Source organism: Ochlerotatus camptorhynchus, unplaced genomic scaffold (genome assembly GCF_037179485.1).
Source record: "Ochlerotatus camptorhynchus isolate MF236.1 unplaced genomic scaffold, CSIRO-AGI_Acam_v1.1 ptg000330l, whole genome shotgun sequence".
Lineage (NCBI taxonomy): Eukaryota > Metazoa > Arthropoda > Insecta > Diptera > Culicidae > Ochlerotatus > Ochlerotatus camptorhynchus.
The window spans coordinates 10,972,927-10,995,679 of NW_027040818.1; the positions used below are offsets into that span (position 1 = coordinate 10,972,927).

General features: G+C 42.4%; 2 protein-coding genes across 2 annotated transcripts in view; both read right to left on the bottom strand.

Annotated features, from left to right (window-relative positions):
* LOC135708362 (zinc finger and SCAN domain-containing protein 2) overlaps nucleotides 1–22,753 on the bottom strand; it is a 250,432-nt gene that overhangs the window by 20,730 nt on the left and 206,949 nt on the right. The gene's annotated exons all lie outside the window — the stretch shown is intronic.
* Nucleotides 5,615–22,753, bottom strand: part of LOC135708341 (uncharacterized) — a 551,505-nt gene continuing 534,366 nt past the window's right edge. The window contains exons 9-16 of the mRNA XM_065230385.1: nucleotides 9,651–9,842; nucleotides 9,301–9,450; nucleotides 8,964–9,193; nucleotides 8,498–8,902; nucleotides 8,015–8,429; nucleotides 7,567–7,957; nucleotides 7,292–7,505; nucleotides 5,615–7,234 (exon numbers count right to left, since the gene is read on the bottom strand). Of these exons, the coding sequence (XP_065086457.1) occupies nucleotides 7,129–7,234; nucleotides 7,292–7,505; nucleotides 7,567–7,957; nucleotides 8,015–8,429; nucleotides 8,498–8,902; nucleotides 8,964–9,193; nucleotides 9,301–9,450; nucleotides 9,651–9,842 (2,103 nt within the window). The 3' untranslated portion in view covers nucleotides 5,615–7,128. The remainder of the gene's footprint in view (nucleotides 7,235–7,291; nucleotides 7,506–7,566; nucleotides 7,958–8,014; nucleotides 8,430–8,497; nucleotides 8,903–8,963; nucleotides 9,194–9,300; nucleotides 9,451–9,650; nucleotides 9,843–22,753) is intronic.

A 22,753-nucleotide genomic window follows, 5' to 3' on the forward strand; every position in this document is an offset into this window, starting at 1 on the left:
GACGAGATATTTGTCGTTTTCAACATGAGTCGAGTTTGTGTGATTTTGATTCAGTTCTTCTACTTTCTACCGAAGAGGGAACAGTGATGGTTCACTAAATCGGAACCATTTTCATTAACAAGTGTCTGCAACGGGAGTGGCTTGCTCGCTTCACTCTCTTCTGATATCTTTCCGGTATATAGGTACATAAACCTTTATTCCTTCCTTCCATCCATTTGATTTCCACCACAATGTTAGCTGCGAGTTTTGTCGATTACCTAATTTGATTTCTTTAAAACTCTCTAGAACTAAACCACTATACGTTTTTTTTTGATCATTATTTTTGGCAGTTGAAATTACACACGGCGATTGGTGATGATGATTTAGTACGATAATTAGGAAAGAAGTGTAGTACCCATATGGCGGTTGTTCGTTTTTGTTCTATACTTTCATCAAACGATTGCGTGCGCGGATTATGCAATTTTAGATTTTGTAAAAAGAGCACCAAACGAGATTTTATCCGTATTTTGATTTTGTTCGATAAATTTGCTATAAACTTATGTTTGTGTGTGTGTATTTTTATTTGTTAGACGAAAACAGTGGCAGTTTTAATTGGCGATGTTTTGTTCATGAAATCACAATTTTTCGAATTAAACGAATATTGTACAACGATTCTTGGTTTGAACGGGTGCGGATGGAGAGTGTCATGTTCAAGAGGCTGCTGTATTCGTTAATGATTTTTAACTCATTACGCAGAGCTTGACAGATGGGGAAAAACTACGGAACTCGGAGACTCTCATTTTCTATTAGGGAAATGTGGAGCAAGGTGACCACTAGGCTGGTAGTAACTGTGTAAAATTTCAGGTCGGTCGGTGGAACTATATTTTAGCACCAGCGGTTTTAATTTTACATAGGACTTTCTATGGAAAAACTTACTTTTTCAAATAAAAATCTGACGAGGTCACCCATTTGTCGTCTAAATGAATCAATGCAACTACTCCCTAGGAAACTTTCCTTCGAAGACCGCAAAACCGATCCGACGTTTGTGGAAAAAGTTATTTAGCCATTACTGATTACTAACTAAACGAACTGCTCATTATTTTTATTTTCTAGCAGCACTGCTAGCTACCGCCTGCTGCTGTCTGCGCGAGACAGTCACGTTGTGTGGGGGTCAGTGTTGCCAGATTGTTTTAAAGTTGATCGGTATCAATGTTTTTAAAAACTCGGTATTTATCGGTATTTACTAATTTAATTTATTTTATATTTTAGCTGTTTTTGAATGCGAACATTTTAACTTTTGAACTATGATCGGAACATTCTGAAAGAAAACTCCGAATTAGCTTCTGAAGGAACTGTGGTTGTTCTATATTGTAGCATGACCATGCTTGGCATACACAGTTTTGGTCACGAACTGCTCATTTGCTGCATCATCAGCGCTCAACTTCCGAGCCAAGCAGACGTACTTACGCTATCGCTATTTCTGGAAGTCAATCTCAAGCTATATATCGTTTGTCGCGCTGCGTTTTTCCATCGCCGAGCCGTAGCGTGTTCCCGCGTACTACGACTCCACGATGGCGCGTCGCGCGAACACATTCCGCATAGATTATGCGATGTTGCCGAAAAAACCGGACTATGCAAAAGTGCAAAACTTTGTTGGAACCATGTTGGGTTTAAAGCCCGGTGAAGTGCTGAGAATACAGTGTAGCAGAAGTCTCGGGTGTGCCTTCGTGAAGGTCGTCGACCTGGAGCTGGCACAAAAAGTGTGCAAAGAACACGACGGAAAACACGAAGTGCAAGTGGGTGAGGGGTTCCCCATGTGTGTTGAATTGAATGGGTGCGATATCCTACGCAGGTGTGGAAGCTGCCTTCCTGCACATTCGATTGCCGTCAATGGATGGCAATCGATGTCCGTCGGTGATTGGCATTAGATTGCGGACAGAGACCGACGTTAAATAAAGGAAAGAAGAAGAAGTGGGTGAGGGGAAGACGGTTCCCCTGCGAATAACCATGGAAGACGGGGCAGTGGAGGTGAAGTTGTACGATCTGTCTGAGGACGTATCGGACGAAGCCATCATCAAATTCCTGTCCGCGTACGGTGACGTCATCTCAGTTCGCGAACACATGTGCGGAGGTGATTTGTACTTTCCGGGCATTTCCAGCCAAGATGATCGTGAAACACAACATCGAGTCGTGGGTCACTATCGACGTTGCTATCCTATTTTGGTCAACGTCAAACTTGCCGACACTGCCGGGATTTCATCCACATCGGCGCCACCTGCGTGCAGAACAAAAAGCTGCTAGCGCAGAAGTCGTCTGCCGATGGGACAAAGCAGCCTGCACCAACACCAACCAAACCAAATGCGAAGCTACGGAGCCAAAAGCCAACGCTGTCCAACACGTCCGGTCAACAGCCCCCTGATGGTGGCAAGTCCGATGGCAACGAGACAGACGACTCGGCACAGCACAAACTCTAGAGGACGCCTTAGAACCAGAAAGCGACGAGCGGAATCTGGAAAACCAATCGTGAATCCAATCGCCAGCTACAACATCGCTACTATCAATATAAACACGATCACCAACGAAACAAAACTCAACGCCTTCCGAACTTATATCAGAACGATGGAGCTTGACATCGTGTTTCTGCAAGAAGTGGAGAACGAGCAGCTCTCGATTCCTGGCTATAACGTTGTCGCAAATGTCGATCATTCGAGAAGGGGGACTGCAATAGCGCTAAAAGAATACATTCGGTTTTCCCATGTAGAAAAGAGCTTGGATGGCAGGCTCGTTGCTCTGCGGGTTGAAAACACCACATTGGCAAACGTATATGCACCGTCGGGCACAGCAATGCGTGCCGAGTGAGAACGCTTTTTCAATAATACCGTCGCCTTTTATCTTCGGCAGCAATGGTCTATGCACGTATCTCCGGAGTGCAGCCACGCATGTATGCTCTTTTACGAACCACAAAGCGCTTACCGCAAGAATATGCCTCCCTAGCCTCGGATGCGAACCTGACCACGGTTACTGGTCCCTTCGTCCCCATATTCTCACTGCAGAGAACATCGAAGAGTTCCAGATGAGATGGCAGTATGTAACCCAACAGCGACGGAACTTTCCAAACTGAATAACGTGGTGGATATCATGCGCTAAACCGAATTTTTTTTTCTTTTTTTCGGTGGAAATCTCGCGAGGTGTACAGGGAATTTCATGCTGAACACCAACGTATTCGCAGCTTCGGCAAGCATATGACAACTATTATCAAAATCCAACGATGTTGGCTACGATCAACCGTGTGAAAGCGCAGATGCTTACTCACCAGCGAATGTTTTCCCAGCACTTTATGCGTATCAACGATACATTCATCGCAGGGGAAAATATCAGCACGTTCCAGCTTGGGAAGCGAAGGGAAAAAAACCGTCAGAACAGAGCTGGGTATCGAGAACGGCGAGACTCTAAACAGCTACAGCTAATCTTGCAAACCTTGCTAGAAGCTAGCATTTCACAGGACTTTTACTTTTGATTCGATTTACGTGCAAAATAATAATTGAGTGCATGGCAATATTTTGCACATTTCTTGGTGCTACTAGTTAACCAACTAAGATCAATTAATCAATAGAGTTAGAATATTGTTTTTTATTCAAAAAAAAACTAGTTGAATTTGAGAAGCACACGAAACATAAAGGTGATTGAATTTCTGTTCGATTGCAATACTCTCAAATTTATTCTAGTAAGGATAAGAAATCCTCGGAAAAATTCTAATGGGAATGTTCGATTGGCTCAGATTTTGGCAGTTCATTTGGCTCAAAACATTCTCTCCGCCCATCTCTCCCTCTGAGTATTTCTACACTAAACATAAGAAATGTCTAACCTCAAAATTCGCTTCTGTCAAAAACGCAGTTCGTCCTGAGATGGTTCGCAACTACAAACCTAAGAGGAAGAGGTGACAATTGGCTTCTTCCTCTTTTATTTCTATATCTATCTCTATCTCTATCTTACGCACATGAAATCGGCCAATCAGGAGCTGGTTCACGTTTGACAGAAAAGTCGTTCATTTTCGCTCCCGTATTGTCACCTCTTCTCTTAGCTACAAACGAGTTTCTGGCCGTAAGAGCTGGACCAAAGAGAACTTGGTTGCGGCCATAGCAGCAATGGACACCGGAACACTTTTAAAGCGGGCAGCTACCGAGCACGGAATTCCACGGAACTCGTTGAAGTGGCACCTCATTTTCTCGTATTCGCCACGCAGCAAGAGCAGGAACTGGCAAATTACATACTCGAAATGGAAAAAAGGGAATCTTGGGGCCCCACTGGATACTCTGTTCTACTGCCACTCTTCTGGATGGATGACAGTTGATTCCTTCAACTTGTGGTTTGACCATTTTCTCAAGCATATCCGACCATCTCCGACTATCCAAGCGCTGATCATTCTGGACACTAAAAACGTTACGTTTTTTTGAAAAAGCCAAGCAGAACTGTGTGACGGTTGTGAGGCTCCCACCCCGCAATAAGCTGCACTACATACAATCACATATCAGTCCCATATGGAAAAAGTAGGCATTGTGAAAATGGTAGTAGAAGTTATGAAGTGCAATTCCCATGTAAATATTTGATAAATCAGAGTAAATTAATTGATATTTTTTTTAAGTTAAAATCTGTTGCAATGAGGCTTGTATGTTTTGTTATATCAGCGAAAAATATGGCAATTCGAAAAGCAGACTTTTAACTTGAACTATGGGCGCTTGAATTTCAGGATGGGACTGATATGCGAATATTTTGCTTGATGGGACAAACTGACCTGATGTTGTTTTCACGTTTTTCATGATCAACGTATATGGCTTTATCACATAATATGAAAGTAGATGCCAATTGATAGTGGATAGCGTTGTTATTTCAAAATTGACGAAAATCCGTATGAGATTTATATGCCATTATAGGCAGTGCAACCGTTAGATGTCTCCTTATACTTATCCCAAGCGACTGAGCGGTTTCCCAATAACTACCCTGGGAAAGTTGTAACCCTGAAATTTTCAAAACCATCATATTCACGTGTGGTCTAAAAAGCGGCATTTTCATTACTACGGGAACCATCAATCAAGAGATCTACGTCCAGGAGTGTCTGGAAAAGCGGCTGCTGCCATTCTTAAAGCAATATAATAGATCTGTGCTGTTCTGGCCTGGACTTGGCGAGCTGCCACTATGGGAAAAAAAGCAATCGAGTGGTACGACACGAACAACGTGGTTGTGGTACCCAAAGACCACAACCCTCCCAACAGCCCAGATCTCCACCATATCGAACGGTATTGGGCCTTGGTCAAACGGAATCTAAAAAAAAAAAAACTAATAAATCCTTGGAAAACGAGCAAAAGTTTAAATCTAACTGGTGTTCGGCGGCGAATAAGGTCGATGAGACCACTGTGCAAAATTTAATGGAAGGGATTAAGCGGAAGGTACGGCAGTTCGGATTTGGCAAACCAAAAGAATAAACGAAGATTTTTTCCTTTAAATATATGAATTGAACTACCAACTACCAAGAAAAATAAGAAGATTTTTGTGACATGAATTTTGACTGAAAGAAAGGATTTTTTTGTTGACGAATTTTTGCGCGTTCCAGTCTTTACCAACAAGCACGACACTCCCATCCGCACCCATCCAAACACCACAATTGCTTATTAAACAGCTGGCAGTTGCATATGGATGTCCTTCGGTTCGCAGTGTATATTAAGATTTTAAAGATTTATCCGAACAAGTTGTTGTGTAGAATTGAGGGAGCAGAACTCAGGTCGGTTCATCGAACACAGAAAACTATAAAAAAAAACCATACACCTCAGACATGATTGCATTTCGGTCAGTTCGTCTCTTAACACCATCAACCCGCCTCTAGATTTTTTTTAAATGTAAGTAATATGCTAACCGCGGTAAAAATTGGCTCCATGTCTAGATTAGATCTAATTTTCAAAAAGTATCTTTTTTTTCACACCATCTTACCGAAATTATCGGTACACTCTTTCTTCTGGTCACCGTTCGATTTTTTGTTATCTTTTTCATCCCCGTTTTTAATCCTCTTAAATATTGGTCCGTTTATTATAAAACCGATATAAGTAACAATTCAACAATCCTGAACTTCCTAAGTTTGGTTTCTTGTCCACAATCTTTTTTTTTTCGCTTGTGTTAAATTTAATTTCTTTCATGCAGAGTCGTAGTTTTTTTTTTTAAATTCACTAACAGTTTCATTTGGTTTTGGGTTTAATGGATATACTTTTTCGTTTTTGTTTGTTAAAGTAAATAATTTATGTTTAATGTCTTAAAAATCTTTTGCTTGCAATCAACCTTTTACACATTTATTTTGATTTAGTTAATAATTTCTTAATTTTGGTTTGTATTTAGTATTTAACAAGTTTGTCCCAATCACCAAAACCAGGGAGTGTTTGAGTGTGTGTGTGTATGAGGGGACCTCGAGAAATGAGGTCAACGTTGTTTTTTTGGTTTCGAGTGTTCTGTTCCTCTTTTAATCGGTATTGATGGTAGACTTAAAAGCTCTTCGCTTGCATGCAACTTTCAGGAGGATGATTTTTAAAGTTTCTTCTCTTTTCTATCATTAAATTTTCGCAGAAAACATCCGTTTTTTTTTTGGTTGTCAGTTTTCTTCTTGATCCTATTAGAGTTTCGTTAGTTAGGTTAGGTAATTGGAAAGGAGTTTTCGTTCCAGAGCTAGGGTTGTTTTTAAAACGTTTCGCTAATAGTACGATTCTAACCTCAAACTTGTTTGTTTTCCTTTAACTTTTGTTTTCAATCTCATTATTAAAGAGTATTACTAAAACGTAGTACAAAAATGACAGTTTAGTCTCATGTGTTTACCTCGCCTCACTACTCTCGCGGGCCGCGAGAGGGGCCGCTCAACAACGCTTTCTGAAATCTATTCGAGTGCTGCGCCCCTATGTGTGTCTACAGCTCTGAATTGCAGTTCTACAACAGGTGTCCAATTTTGAGATTTACCTCTCAGTTAAGTAGTCTGGAGATGATGTTGATGATGATGAAGGTGATGCTGGTGGTGGCAGCAGTTCGCTGACCTACTGGAAGACAATTCTGTACGTTGCGTGGTCAGACCGTGGTGACCCGATCAATCTCCACGTATCGTACAGAATTGTCGCTTTGTCAGCAAATTATCTCCTTTTCGTCGAACACCGCCGTATCCATTGAGCTGAGCGATTTGAGTCTCGTCTGAAGTACGGATGTTCGCCGGCAGTTGCGTTTGATTTTTCTATGGAGAAGAAAGGGATGTCATTTCTGTCGGAGTTACCACGACGAGGTTACTTACCGGTACACGTAAGCGGACAGGCCGCAGCATAGCAACAGCAGTAGCACGCTGAAGCCTGCTAGGACTTCGGCTGGCAGTCTAAGCAGTGCCGAACAGTGGGAGAACGATTCGTCCTCTCCGGATGGACACTGCTCAATTCCGTCGCAAAAGATGGAACCGTTGACGCACGCGTCCAGACCCGGGCACATGAATTCACATTCCTCTTGGACCAGAGCTGTCAAGATGAAGCTGGGTGAGTGAAAGGGCAACAATTCGACTGTACGTAGACTACTTACCGTAGCTTGGCGATGGCCGCTTGGATATCTCGAGCCAGGTGAACGAATATGCACCGTCGTCTGGATGTAGGAACTCTATGGAGATCACCTTCGAAGGCTCAATTCCAAAGTGCGGATGCTTGTGGGTCCAGCCAGCGCTGAAGACTTCTACCACGTGGCGGTGAGCTGTATCTTCAGGCAGTGGACATACGGTTAGCGAGACCCCTTCGCTATTGGAGATGATCACGCGGGACTTGGTATTGCAACGAATCGGAGTTACCGCGCTGAGACTGGCGTTGTACTTCATCGGCACTGTCGGGTCGGTCTTGCGCATGTAAAGCCCTCGCATGCGCAAATAGAGGTACTTGTCATGCGAAGGTTCAATCAACCAGGGTCGATTGCGGCACTCCATCTGCAAAGAATTCTGTAAACATATCTACGGGTTTTGCCTCAAACTCAGCACACTTACCTCTCCAGTGGATAGATTAACAATTCCGGTAACGGCATTCTTCCGTCGGACGTCCTTGCATACCGTCGAAGCTTTTACGAACTCGAACGATCCTTCAAAGTTCAACGAATCCGGATCGTCTGCGCTGGACATGTTTCCGGCAGTGAAGTGTATCTCCACTTCCCGCCCGGTGGATGTAAACACTATCGGAAGGAACGACCTGCTCGTCGAATTGCAGATACACCCTCTGGGAAAAAGGATCGATTCGTGCCAAGGTCGCTCGAGAATGTCGATTCTAGCACTGTTGTTACCGAAGCAGTACGACCGCCCAGTATCCGGATCAACGCGCGAATCGCACGTCCGATTGCCGGTCATCGCTCGGACAATCTCCACCCGAATCCGTTCGCCACGCTGCGCTTCGAACCGATAGACGCAACTGAAACGACACAAGCCCCCATTAGATTTCCATCGATCTCAAACCCCCCTGATCGTTCTACGACTCACTGCAAATGCTTCGCTCCGCCTCTGCCGAAGAGAAAGACGTTCCGCACACTTCGAACCGGATGCGGTCCCTTCTTCTCCATCTGACTGCTGACGAACCGCCGACTGCAGTCGTTATCTCCGCTGATCGGCATTCCGTCCTGCAGGAAGTCCACGAATTCATACCTCAACGCAAACTGTAGCGGTCGCAGTACCGTCGTTTCCGTCGTCCTCAGCTCCAGCGTTACGAAGTCACTGCTCGAGACGAAGCTCTCCGCCAGCGTGCACGGCCTAGCGTTGGTCTCGTTCAGCATCCCGTGATCGCACGATCGTTGGATCGACCCTCCGCAGTACCGAGCCAACACGTTGGTACTGTTCTGCCCGAAGCGAATCGTCGGCCGCAGGTGACCGTCCTTGTCCATGGCCAAACTGGAAACAAACCACCCCGTGAGTAACCTCAAGCCCCAAGACTCTTCTGTTAATAACCTACCAATCGATATCCTTGCAGATCGGAACCTCCCGCAGCGGCCCGTCCCAGATTCGGAGCATCCCGGTGCAGTCCTCCTTAGTATGGTACTGTTGCTCTTCGCTCGCACCGAACACCGATGCCAGTTCGAACTTCATGACCGAGATCCAAACCTTGAAGCGCGTCGGCGACGTGGACAGTGCCCCGGACCTCCTCGGAATGTTGATGGCATCCATCGAGCGAGCTTCCGTACCCTGTGGACCGAACCCCACCGAAAGAAAAGAAAAAGCAAAACACCCGAGAAATAGTGAGACGTGTGCCGTGAGAGCCGAGTGGAATTACGGTGGATGGCGCTACTAACTTGCAAGTGATAGAGACAGGTGGTGTTCGGGGCTAACGAGTGCTGGGGATTCTGCAGGACCCCGTGACCGGTACCTCGCAGCCAGAATTCGCAGATGCGTTTGCTCTTTGCGTACGTGGGACTCTGGAGGTCGACGAACTTCACCGAGACCTGCAGTGTTCAGAGAGTTGATTTAGTTGATTGAGTTTTGTTTTTTTAAAAACATTGGAAATGGTGATGGTGGTGGTGCAGATTTTGTTTTGACGAATTTTGAAACAGAACAGAGTTAGACAGAGAACGAGAAATCGAAACGTCAGGACTTGAAACCGTTCCGGAGGAAGTAATGGAGAGAGTTGGTCGGTGAAACTTACCTCTAGCTGGAAACCGTGCAGCGAGTGGGAGCTGGTTTTCGGATTGCTGAACGTCCCGAACGGGGAAGTGGTGAACTCGACCAGCAGTTCCGGTCCGCTAGAGATGGCCGCCGGAATGGGCTCACCGCCGCCGCAGAGCTTCAGGATGACCGGATCCCGAGTGGTGTAGCCGTCGTACACGGTGATGTAGTCCTGTAGGTGGAGAATAAGGGGGGATAGGTGAAAGGAGTTCTACCTGAGAGCGGTTCCGGTCGGAAGTATACATTCAACAGGTACTGGATGCGCATCTAGTTCTATTTTGTTCGATTCGTGGAAGGGGCGCAATTTTGGGGTCAGAAGGGGTTCGGATCATAGATCTAAGAGTCGTAGACTGGAGGTGAAGCATGCTTTCTACTTTGGATAGATTTAGAGTAGTGCAAAGAAGATTTTGGAATAACGTCATGCGATGGTAGATTCCTACTGAATAACTGTGGTAGTCGTTAAGGAACACTGATTTGAAAGTTGTTATTAGTTTAGTTCAGTTGCAATTGTCTGGAAAAAGCATTAAAAAAAAAATGTTTAGCTTTCTTAGGTTGGCTCCGATGTGAGCAAATCCACGTCAAATAGCGAGAAATGAAACGAATTTAAAACTGAACTTCGCACAGTTGTTTTACTAGGGGCAATGAACCCAGTTTAGTTAAGAATTAGCAAATGGCTAAAATTCACTAAAATAAAGAAAAAAATAAAATTCAAGTTTGAAAGCTGGAGTTCGGCCATTTTGACTCTCGCCTAATTTTACAAAATGACGCCATCACCCTTTTTCAATAAATCAAAGCACAAAAAAGTACATTTTTAAGATCATAGGTATTTAATGATATAATTATATAGTGTCCAAAACAAGAATCTGAACAGTATGTGATGTCCGGGAAAATCGAAAATTTCAATTGAAATTTTCCGAGAAAATTAACCACCCCGAATTTTTGGTAGTAGTAGTGAAATTACGTTTATTTCTGTTAATTATGATTATACATTGTTTTAACATTTTAATTGTTTAGCCTATCAGGCTCTTCATCTTTGTTTCATTTGTTATTCTCATTTACGTATTCACGTTTTTCTACTAGTCTACAGAATACCCCTTGGGGGGTGTGCTATGTTTGAATTGAAAAAAAAGGTGATAACCTACTATGAGTTGATCTCACAGGGGTGTCTCTGAAACTTTCCAGGATAAAAACTTTCCGTTCTTCTAATGTCTGAATTCCAGCCAGGAGGTGGATCTCAGAATTACTAGTTTACGGGGAACTGTTTAGGATCATCCTAAGGATCTTGTTCTGGATCCTTTGGAGTTTGAGGTGATGGCATTTGGCGTAACTCTCCCAGATTGGCATACCGTGCTCGATTACGGGAAGGATGATTTGTTTGTAGACAGCAAGCTTATTTTTTAGGGACAGGGTTGACCTCCTGTTGATGAGATTCTGGGATCTTATCAGGATGTTACACTTGGTTTTCGTTTTATCAACGTGCTCCCTGAAAATAAGCTTGCTGTCTAGTGTTAAGCCGAGGTAGACTACCTCTTTCGATCATTCCACCACTGTGCCGTTCAGGCAGATCTTATTATTCTCCGACGGAACAAGTCTGGGAGATTTAGAGTGTGGAAAGATGATGACCTGGACAGGACGTCCAGGTCGCTCTGAAGTTTGGCAGACCGACCTCCGATGTTCCTACCCTTGTAGACGATGGATGTGTCATCTGCGAACAGAGACAACGATCCACCATCAGGGAGAGCCGAAATATCGGAGGTGAACAGGTTGAATAGAATGGGGTCAAGGATGCTTCCTTGTGGAACCCTGGCACCGAAGTTGAAAGCATCCGATATGATGCCATTCAGAGAGACTCGGAACGTCCTGCCCGATAGATAGTTGGTTATTATCTTCACTAGGATGATTGGAAGACCGTACTGCTGCAACGTCCAACAACGCCGTCTGAGAATGTTTGTTACTCGAGTCAGCTGGTGGACGGTCGAACGACCTTTCCGAAAACTAAACTGTTCCTCGAGTAACAAGTTGTTTTCTTCGGCACATGTTAGGAGCCGGTGATAGACTGCTTTTTCGAACAGTTTTGATAACCCTGAGAGAAGGCTGATTGGTCGATAACTTGAAGGAGAGGACGGATCCTTCCCAGGTTTCCGGATGGGTATGATTTTAGATGACTTCCATCGCGAGAAGAAGTAGCCAAGTCGGAGGCACAGATTAAAAATCAGTGCCAAATGGTTGTAGAATGTGGAACTCAAGTGTTTGAGTTCCAGATTCAGGATGTTGTCGAAATCTGGGATTTTCCTGTTTTTATATGATTTGATATAGGCCAACAGTTCGTCAGTCGTAATCTCGGATTCCTCGGGAAAAATATTAGGAATCTGATGGAGGTTGGTTGCATTTCAACAATCTCAGCTTTCTAATTTTTGGGATTTCTTTTTTTTTTCGTTTACAATTATAAAATATATGGTAAATGATCTTCGTTCGAATCGTGAAAAAAATGATTGTGGTTCGAACTAGTTTAAAAACAAACTGACAAACCATTCAGCATTCAGAAATTTAGAATCAAAATGTTACTAAACTAAGCTTTGGACATTTCCTGTCACACCCCTTTGTTGTTTTAGAAAAATATTTGTTTTGTTTAGTTTGTATTTAGTTAATTACATTGAAAGCAGTTGTGCATTTGATTCTGATTGTCCCTATCCAAGCTGTTTATTTAAACCGTCTGCAAGTATTTTAATCACCAAAGTAAAGCTTGGAACAATGCTCGGGCATCGAGGCGTACATATTATTTCATTACTGCAAAGTTTCATAAAAGGAAAAATCCCTGAATGTTTGTATTTTTTGAAAATACGATTATTGTTTTTTGATCTTGGTTCGAACCACAAATTAACGTGGTTCCTACTATCAGCTTCGTCGAATCACCGCTAGGGTCACTACCGTCGCTACACTTTGTTTACGTTCTGATTAGCTCCTTCGCGCAAATGTCGCATCAAAGTTTCCACGGAAAAATTGCTTGAAAACACATCAAAGGACATGAAAACGGGTCAGAATTTCACACGAAGTCGACGAAGAGATGATTAAAGTAAGCTTCAACAAGAATGGTAGATTGTTATTTATTTTAATAAACAATTAATTAATCCTCTTCCCATCGTAGGTGCTACAATGAGACCCATAAAATATTCCCCCGAAACACTGCAAAAGGCTCTGGAAGAAGTGAGAAATGGCACATTGTCCCAAAACCACAAAGAAGATACTTGAAGCAGCTTCCGAACTTGCATCCCTTCAAGGCAGCACTTTCAAAAGAGGAATACCATCGACAGGATGGCTGAACAAGTTTTTACGGAGACAACCTGAAATCTCAAAGCGGACACCAGAAGCACTTGGAAGAGCATCCGCGGGGTTGACCGCTGACTGAATTGAACAATATTTTGAGTACGTCTATAGCTAGTTCGAGCAAGGACAAATGTTGTACCTCCTGAATCGGCCAGCTTCATGGTGGTATGTGGACGAAACTACGTTATGAATCCAGTGCAAAAGAAAGTGTACGCACGAAAAATGGCGAAGGTTGTTTACAACGTTGAGCGTGGCAAGCCGAAAGAAAACATCACTTGTACCTATGCTGTTGCTGCAGATGGGAGTTACATTCCGCCACTGATCACATTTAATGATTCGTTCAGTGATCTTGTTGCTGCTGCAACTGCTTCTTGGTCTGTTGGTGCTAACTTTGGATTTAACCAGACGCAATCCGGTTGGATGAAAGGAGACGCTTTTTATTTCTTTGTCACGCAGCATTTGACCCCTCGTTGGATTGAAATGGAAATTCAGCGTCCAATTGTGCTCGTCATGGATGGGTACTATGGTCACCATTCGTTGAAGCTGTATAGGTGGTGCTACGAGAATGACGTGAAGCTAGTGGTGCTGTATCCCAATTCAACGCACATTCTCCAAGTACTAGATGTTGCTGTGTTTGGCCCGCTGAAAGCAAAATACACCGAGCTGTACCAGAAGTGGAATTGTGACAATGTAGAGAAAATGTTTAATGAAGTTGAATTTGTGAAATAGATATAAATAGACAAATGATGCTGTCACTCAAAAAGAAACCAACGTCAATGGATGGCGATCAACCGGTCTTCAACCATTGATAATGTTTGCACCATCGTACAAATAGGGTTCCCGTTTCACATGTGCATACATTGCCTCGGTTTTCTTTGCATGCACGTAACCTATAGCTCATACCGTAGCAGGCTGTGTATAAAAGAAAATGATTTACTTAGTTTGACAGTCGCACCATGACGAAGTGGCAGCGTATTCGTGATTTGTCCCACGCGCAAATGTCGCAAAAAGACATTTCAATCACCGTGGGAGTGTCCCGGTGGACCGAAAAAAGAAAGGACAACTATCTGCGAAGGTGGCCACAGGTCGTTCGAGGTCAGCTCGGGTTCCGAGGGTTATCGCTGCTATCAAAAGGAAGATTCGGGTGAATCCAGTGAGTTCAATAAGGAAAATGGAAGATCGTAAAAGAAGATTGCGGGGCGAAGTCGAGGGCACGGAAAAAAAAACTCACATGATTACTAACCGCATCCGGGAGCTACGAGTCGAACGCGAAAAAATCCGGTAATCCTGTTCACCGACGAGAGCATGTTTACCGTCGATCCCGTATCCAATTCCAGAACCGACCGGTATATTAGTTCTCTTCCGGTAAAAGACGTGGCCGGCGAGCACAACAACGTGTATCTGACCAAGCATCCTGCTAGCGTTATGGTGTTTGGATTGGTGGCAATGCCAGAAGGCGACAAGGTGTTCATGCCAGAAGGCGACAAGGTCAACACGGAGGTCTACATCGGGATTTGAAGTAAGTATGTTCTTCCGTGGATCAAAGAACAGTACGGTCCGAAGCCAAATGTTGTATTTCAACAAGATGGGGCTCGGTGCCACACCTCGAACCACACTCAGAAGTGGTTGCAGGAACATCTTCCGTTCTGGGCGAAGGATATGTGGCCGCCATCCAGCCCCGATCTTAATCCGCTGGATTACTCAATATGGCGCATTATGAAGGCCAAGGGCTGGTCTAAACGCCACACGAGTACAGCAAGCCTCAGACAAACATTGACCCGTACCTGGAGAGAAATGGATCCAGACTACATTATTAGAACCTGGGGCATGGAGTAGTTCGCCTCCTCGTGGTGTGCCCTGGAAACGTTAATTATCGAACCCAAGGGAGAGATATTGCGGCTAAACGAACTACCGCAGAGAAGCCCTGCACAAACCCTCGTTGTGCAAAGGCAGGAGTGACGCCGGGTTCTTAGTGCTTAGCACAAGCAGCTGGTAAGCGGTCACATCTGTCCTAAGCTACCCTGTTGGACAGTTGGCTGGCTATCACGTCTGCTTGGAACCGAGGCGAACAACGAACAGCGAACAACAAGAGGAGGTTGAGAAGCCCTGCACAAACCCTCGTTGTGTAAAGGCAGGAGTGACGCCGGGTTCTTAGAGTGCTTAGCACACGCAGCTGGTAAGCGGTCACATCTGTCCTGTACGGGCCCTGGACAGTTGGCTGGCTATCACGTCTGCTCTAGAACTCAGGCGAACAACGAACAGCGAGCAACAAGAGGAAGGCCCTGCACAGCTGCTCACTGTGCAGTAGCGAGTGTCATGTCTGACACAACACGTAGTGATGCGCCATAGCGCAATCGGCCCCCTCCCATGACGTAATGCCTTCGGGCGGTTCCGGGGAGGACAAGGGTCTAGAGCACAGGGTAAGGTTTAGTGGGTCGGGAGAGCTACTTCTCCCATCCCCACACCCTGAGTTATCTTCTCAGGTGTCTGGGAGCAGATTCCCCCCTGTATAAAAAAAAAAAAAAAAAAAAAAAACATTATTAGAACCTGCCGTGCATTCCGGGAGCGTGTGGAGGCCGTAATTGCAGCAAGTGGAAACTCGATCGATGATTAACATAGTTTAAGACTCTTAGAAACATCCACCCTTTGAATAAATAAAAAAAAAACTCGAAAACGAAATTTTTGAGAATTTTTTCAATCTTGACATTGCTCAATGGTGCAAACATTATCACGCATACGGTAATTGCTCTGTTATGAATTTGTCAGGGTTCAAGGAGCCAGTCTGTGTCACCGACAGATCGCTTTGTGATCGGGAATCTATCGAGCCAATCAATGAAATTAATGGAAGATCAACGCCCATCGAAGAAGAACCATCGATAAGCTTTGATTATCAGCTGTTATCTGTAGAAAGGGACCTACGCCAACAGTTGCCGAACAATTCGTTTGAATTCGATTCCGACTGGGAGAATGTACCGTTAAGCATCACGACAAGTGATTCTGTTTGCCAACAAACTAAGAAACTTGTGTCCAAAGCTCGCGATTCATCCCAAGGTCAACGATCCATCGAAACTGGTAAATGTACTTATTATGAAACAGCAACTAAATATCATTGATCGAGTTGTGATCGGAGCTTCTCCACCCTTGCTTCGAACATCTTCGGATATTTTGAGCTTGCCAAAGGTTGTGAGCAAAAACACTCGTTCACGAAAAGGCTTAAAGGCGTCTTATGGAGTAATGTCTGACGTCGAGATTATCAAGGAAATGGAGCAACGAGAGATGGATGACCAGAAGGCTGCTAAAGACCGTGAAGCTAATGAGATTGCTCGAACTAAGCGCGAAAAAATGATCCGTGAAGCTAAGGAAAAGCTATCATTGGAAACTGAGCGAACCAAATCGACTCGAGATAGATTCAAGCAGCTGGAAATCGAAGCAACTACAGAGAGGAAAAAAAATCTCTGCGAAACAAAAGCTCCAGAATGAAACCAAGAAAACTAAAACTAAAACTTAAACTTGTTGCTCCAGACACACGGATTTCACGTGCCCCGAAAAAGTGAATTAGAATAGCTCAGTTTGGAACAATTGATTATTCTTTTCCTATGATAGTGCAATAAACATTAACTATTCCAAACCCTATCCGAATGTATCATATTTTATTGCATATTGTATCATTTTATACATACTTCGCCCTTAAGTTGATTTTCCACCTTAAAAATAAACATTTAACTTGATTAAACTATACATTGGATTACAAATCCAACTCACGCAACAACGCCCACCAAAAAAAGAAGGATCAGAATAGTATACAGACTAGTTACGTTACACAATGTCTGGAACGTTATGTAAAATGAAGTATGAATTTATCGTGTTTGGAACAATCTGATCATGAACTAAATTAAATTTACACGTTTATTTCACACTTCTAGGTGGATAAGGAAAACACAAAACTAAAACTAAAATCTTTAATGGTTCGAACAATGATCAGCATAGTTCGAAGCAGGATAATTATTTCGCTATCATCAAAAATCAAATTATAAGTCAACAATAATTATAAGTTAACATTATACACAGTTGAAGATGCTAATTTCAAATAGCAGGCTAGAGTGGTAATTTTTATACGGTACAAATCGGTTTTATCATCTTTCTTTACCAAACTCCCCCGTTGTAGAGGGATGGTGAGGAGTATTCCACCCCGCCAGCACTGGCAAAAAGAGATGATCACCGACTCGCTCAAGCATTTTTTGTTATTCTTTTCTAAGATCTTGTTGATAATCGTATTGATTTTGTAGAAATCTTTGGATTATTCCCAGGGTACCATGAAAAACAATGAAAATGGTTCGAACCACGATCATTTACCCTACCTGTGGGAAAAATTTAATTAAATTCCGAAACCCTTCGGCCCATTTTGTCCGATAATACAAAAAAAAATCCTCCATAACCGGTCATTGTGTGGAGGCATTTTAAAGATGTATTTGCAGTAGAACATTTAGAAATGTAATCTACAAATTTTGCACCAACATAGATTGTTGGAATATCCTTTCGAAAGTTTACATCAAGTAAATACAGACAACCCCTTTTTCTTTAATCATCGCCAACCAAAACAAGACATGTCATCGCAGCCAAGCAATCATCATCATCATCATCATCATCAGCATTACCATCGTCGCAGGATGAGAAAGTTTATTGGTTCCCTGCGCCATTCACAGACCTTGTCCTCTACATGGCATGAAAAGCACCACACAAAGAAAAACATCCAAAGTGAGCATTTCATGCATAATTCATACCGCCTCATCCACCTACCACCCCTTTGATCATCTTAATCGTTCACGGTTAATCTTTTGTTCTGCCAAAGCCAGTCTCAATGGAGGAGGAACTTTCTCGGAAGCAAATGAAGGAAAATCTTCGTGCAACGCTGGCTGCTGAGAACTCTTGTGCACACAAGTTGACTTTAATTCAATTTGCTGTGCAATCGTTCTCCACTCTCAGTCTTGGAGCTGGATGGATCTGTGATGCTAATGGTAACTGGGTAGTTGTTTAATATTGCACAATAAATTCGTTAGGATGCTATTTGCAACAGCCACTCGAATTGATGCCAGGCACCATGCGTCTCCATAAAACACGTGCTTCGTTCCGGAAAAGGATGATCGCATTTATTGCTGTGCAAATCCCGGTTAAGCTCCGGAAACCGTTAAAACTAAATTAACAATAACTTTCGACGAAAACCACATCCTAGTTTGGATGGGACCGGCGGAGTGGGTGGGTGGCTCAAAAATCATAAACTCCGATCCCGAACGAACCGGCTCATAATTTAATTTGTTTTGCGTGCAAATCCGACCAAACTCGGATTTAAACCGATTTACCCCCGAACTCTCGCTACCTCCCCCACCCTCAGGTCACGCGTTATTGGCTTTGTATCGATTTATTTATTCATCATTTTAATAAATATAAGCGGACAAACTTTTAACTCGACTCATGCGACTGGGCGGGTGATTCGAGCCGATCGTCATAACACGGTTATGGAAATTCGTTGAAAGCGATAAACAAACAAACCAATCCGTGATGGAGTGCTGGCCGGTGTGGCTTTCGTAATCTCTTTGGAGAGGATTCCAGTGGTATGCAGTCGATCTGCGGGACACGAATGTGGTTAAAACATACTCACTTTGACCATGCGGGATGTGGTGAAAAATCTATACTGTTGAAGTGTGTTTTTGCAACTTTTGGTGGGAATTGATTTTGAATTCATAAAAAAAATCCCTCTTATATATTATAGGGTGGGTGAGCCAGTAGTGGAGGAACTAAGCAGATTTATTTATTAAAAAATAACCAAACGATGTAAATACTATTACTAAATACTATAGCTTTCAATCTCTATTATACTAGAAAAATGTTACATCGTAATTAAATTGTATACTTTTTTCGAAAACTTGTCCTCCATTAATAGGAACACTGGTCCAGTAGTAGTGTTACTTGCTAACTTTGGTCCCTATACTAGTGGAACGCATTGGTTTCTTATGGGTTCCACTATTATAGGAACACTACCGCAACTATTGGTGCAAAGGAGTCAACATTGTTTTTCGCCATTTTTGGGCTAATTTTAAGTTTGTAAAATGCAAATCTGTTTAATTTTAGGAGAGCTAGCGATGGACAATAACCTTATACGGGTTCCCCTCATTATTCAGGCACAACCCCCATATTGCAACTATAGGTACATGTCTATTACTGGAACACCTACCCTACGCCTTTAATCATTTCAATCTTCCCAAGCGTTGAAAGACGAGTGGTCAACACACGGATAAAATTTCCACTTGGCGCCAGCGTTACCAGATTTTTTTAATGCTTATCGGTATCAAAGGTATTAAAAAATCGGTATTTATCGGTATTTACTATTTATTTAATTTTATATTGTTGCCGTTTTTTAAAGCGAAAATTTTAACGATGCTGACGACTGGGATTTGAGGGGAATTGCTTCGGGAATGACTTAGTTTGACGGCTTTCTCAGTCTTAAAACACTCTTTAATTTTTTAAATTCAATTTTTAAAATTATCGTTGTCCTCAAGTGGTGATCAAAATTGTGACCAAGTAGTGTTTTTTTTCAATTAAATATCATTTAATGAAAACAAAATATTTAAAATCAGTCACAACAACGACTAAATTATTGACAATAACTACAAACAATATTTTCCCTTGCAAAAAGCCACAATCTATGGCCGAAATTTCGGGCAGATTGCATCGTAGTCGTTGCATTGTTTTAAGACTGAGAAAGCCGTTAATCAAAGCAAAATTTTAGCTTTTGAACTATGATCGGAAAATTCCGGAAGAAAATTCCGGGGAATGTTTGAATTAGCTTCTGAATGGAGCTGAAAAACATCCAGAGAAGACGAAAGAAGCTCTCCTGGATGAAGTTCCAGAAAAGCTGGAAAAACCTCCGGGAAACTTCCAAGTCAGCTATCAATAGCTATCAAGCTATCGGAAAAAAATCGGGTGTCACACCCAGAGGAAGCCAGAAAAGTTTCGGAAACCAGAAGTAGCCATTTCCAGGGAAAGCCAGAAGAAGCTCGGAAGAACCTCCAATAGAAGTCGAACAAAACAACCTTTGACTTATGGTCAAACTTCCAGAAGAAGACGAAAGAAATTTCTGGGAGAATTAATTGAACTTCCTTGAGAAAACGAAATAAACTTCCTGGAGACGCTGGCAGAAACTTCCTAAGGTAGATTGGAAGAAACATCTGAAGCAAGTCGGAAGCCAGAGCGCTTACGGAACAGTCGAAAGAAACAAGGACATAATTCCGGAAGAAAGAGATTCCTGGGGGATGTTCTAATGATCCAGAAATTTTTCCTGATATTCATAAAACATCCATGAAGACTCCGAAATTTCCCTGAAGTTTTCGGAACATTCTTGAAATGCACTTAGAAATATTCCATAATTCCTCGAAATTCATTAAAAGTTTTTGTAATTTTCCTTAAATTAGGGGCTGTTTTGGAGTTCTCTGGTCATCCTCGAAGCGCTCGGAACTTCCCTGATTATAATAAGACTACCGGAATATCTCTAATCATCTTAGAAGGTCTCTGAACTTTCTTGAAGATTACGAAATTTCTTAAGTGCTCTCACAATTTTCTTGAATTTATTGTAACATCAGCATTGAAGTTTTCTGATCGTCTCGATTTTTTTTTTATTTTTTAAAGTTATCGACACTGCCATTAAAAAGCATAGAAATTCCCATAAAATGTTCTCACAATGATCTAATCACAGACAAACAGACGTAACTCTTCATTGTTTATCTTCGTTCATGCATTTAACGGTTGATTTGAATATTATCAGTTCCGCGAACTACTCGCCGCAGCGCTGGCATCGGATCACTTTGACGTTTCTATATATTCTATAGAAATTTTATGCAATATTGTTTACGAGTTAGCGAGCAAGCTTGTTTTCCGCGAGAAGCCAGATAGATGTCGTTACTGAGGTTATATGTTTTGAGATACTATGTTTTCAAGAACAAGTTTTTCAAAGAGTTACGTCTGTTTGTCTGTGATCTAATGTTCATGTAACTTCCCTTACGTTTCCTAAATTTGCATTGACATTGCTGAAGTTTTCGGAAAATGCCTGAGTTTCTCGGAACTCCTTTATAATTTCAGCAATTTCATTGAAATTTATTGGTCTGTCCTGATGCTCTCTGAGCTTCACTAAAGTTCCAGAAAACAATTAAATTTCCCTGAAGTGCTTTGGACTTGTGAAGTTTCCAAAATGTTTATGATGTTTCCTTAAGTTCACTGGAGTTCGCTGGACTTTTCTTAAATTTCCGGGTTTTCAAATTTTAACAGAATTTAATGAAACCGTCTTTAATTTATCAAAACTTACACAAAAGTCTGGACTTTTCTAAAGTTTCAGAACTTCTCAAATGTGCCTGCAGCTAGTGTGGATCCGCAATAAAAATCTGCTCTGGGAAAGTTAAAAAACTGGCGGGAGAAGATGAAAGAATCATTCGAGCGAAGGCTGAAGAAGCCTCTAAGGTAAGGAGGAAGAAAATTCCAGGAAAAGTTGGATGAAACTTCAGGAAGTTTAAAAATGAATAAAAACTCCCGGAAGTTAAATAATGTTTGAAATATATTTTTCAATTCCCTAGGAATAACCGGAAAGAGCCATCGACTATTTCTCGATTGATGGGTAGTCAAGTGAGGAAATGCAAACATTAGTCGAAAGGTAAGGCATCTTAAGAGATGATTGTTTAAAATTTTGAAGGCTCAAAAAATATGAGGTATTCAAAAAGATACAAGTCTCTCACAAAAATTTTCTCCGAAATTCGAGCACGGGCAGGCAATAATAATTTTGATTATTAAAAAAAAAAACGGTATAAATCTGTATAAAATCTTAAAAACCGGTATTCTGAGGAGCCTTATCTGTATATCGGTATCTAGTTTGGAAATCGGTATAAATACCGATAAATCGGTATATCTGGCAACGCTGCTTGGTTCAACCACACGGTAAGAAAAAAGTACCCAACGGTCAGTTCACTTTTACCTACTTTTGACTAGTTTGTCTCCTTTTCTCGTACTAATGTTGTCAAAAACGGAGGAGCAAAACCACCCAACAGGGGTAGTAAAGTGTGGGAACCCAACGTTGAGTATAATCATATTTACCTACTGTTGGGTACAACCAACTTACTTTTGGCTAAAAAGCCAGTGGAAAATTCCATACGAGCTGCACACAAGTAAATGAAAATTACTTTGACCCGCTTTACCTACTTTTGGGTTCCTGCACTATAGTGCCGAGATGAGTGAAAAGAACTTAATTTTGGGTACTTTTTTCTAACCGTGCAGCACTTAGTGTCTAGTGTAAGTTGTGCAACGCTAGCGCCATCAGGTTGTCAAAGAGAGTTTTTAAGTGGGGAAGTCGCCGCTAGTGGCGCGTAAGTCGAATAGGAATCTTACAGTAGTTTTTAGAGAAATTTTATTCGAGCCTCAACGTCTGTTCTCTGTGATCTTACTCTGTCAGTTTTTTTAAAAAATATTTTGTGAGGAAATATGAAAATGCGTGGCCTTACTCCTGAACAAAGAAAACGGATTTTGCACAAATGGTGAACACTGGCTGGTGCAGTACAAACCGCATTACGGAAGTATGAAAAATCGTGCACTTTCGAAGATTCTCCGAGGCGTGGACGAAAACCTGGCCCCGTTGACGCTGCAATCGACCGAAAGATAAGATATCGTTTTAGCCAGCATCCATAAGCATCAGTGCGAGGGGTGGCGAAGAAGATCGGTACTTCG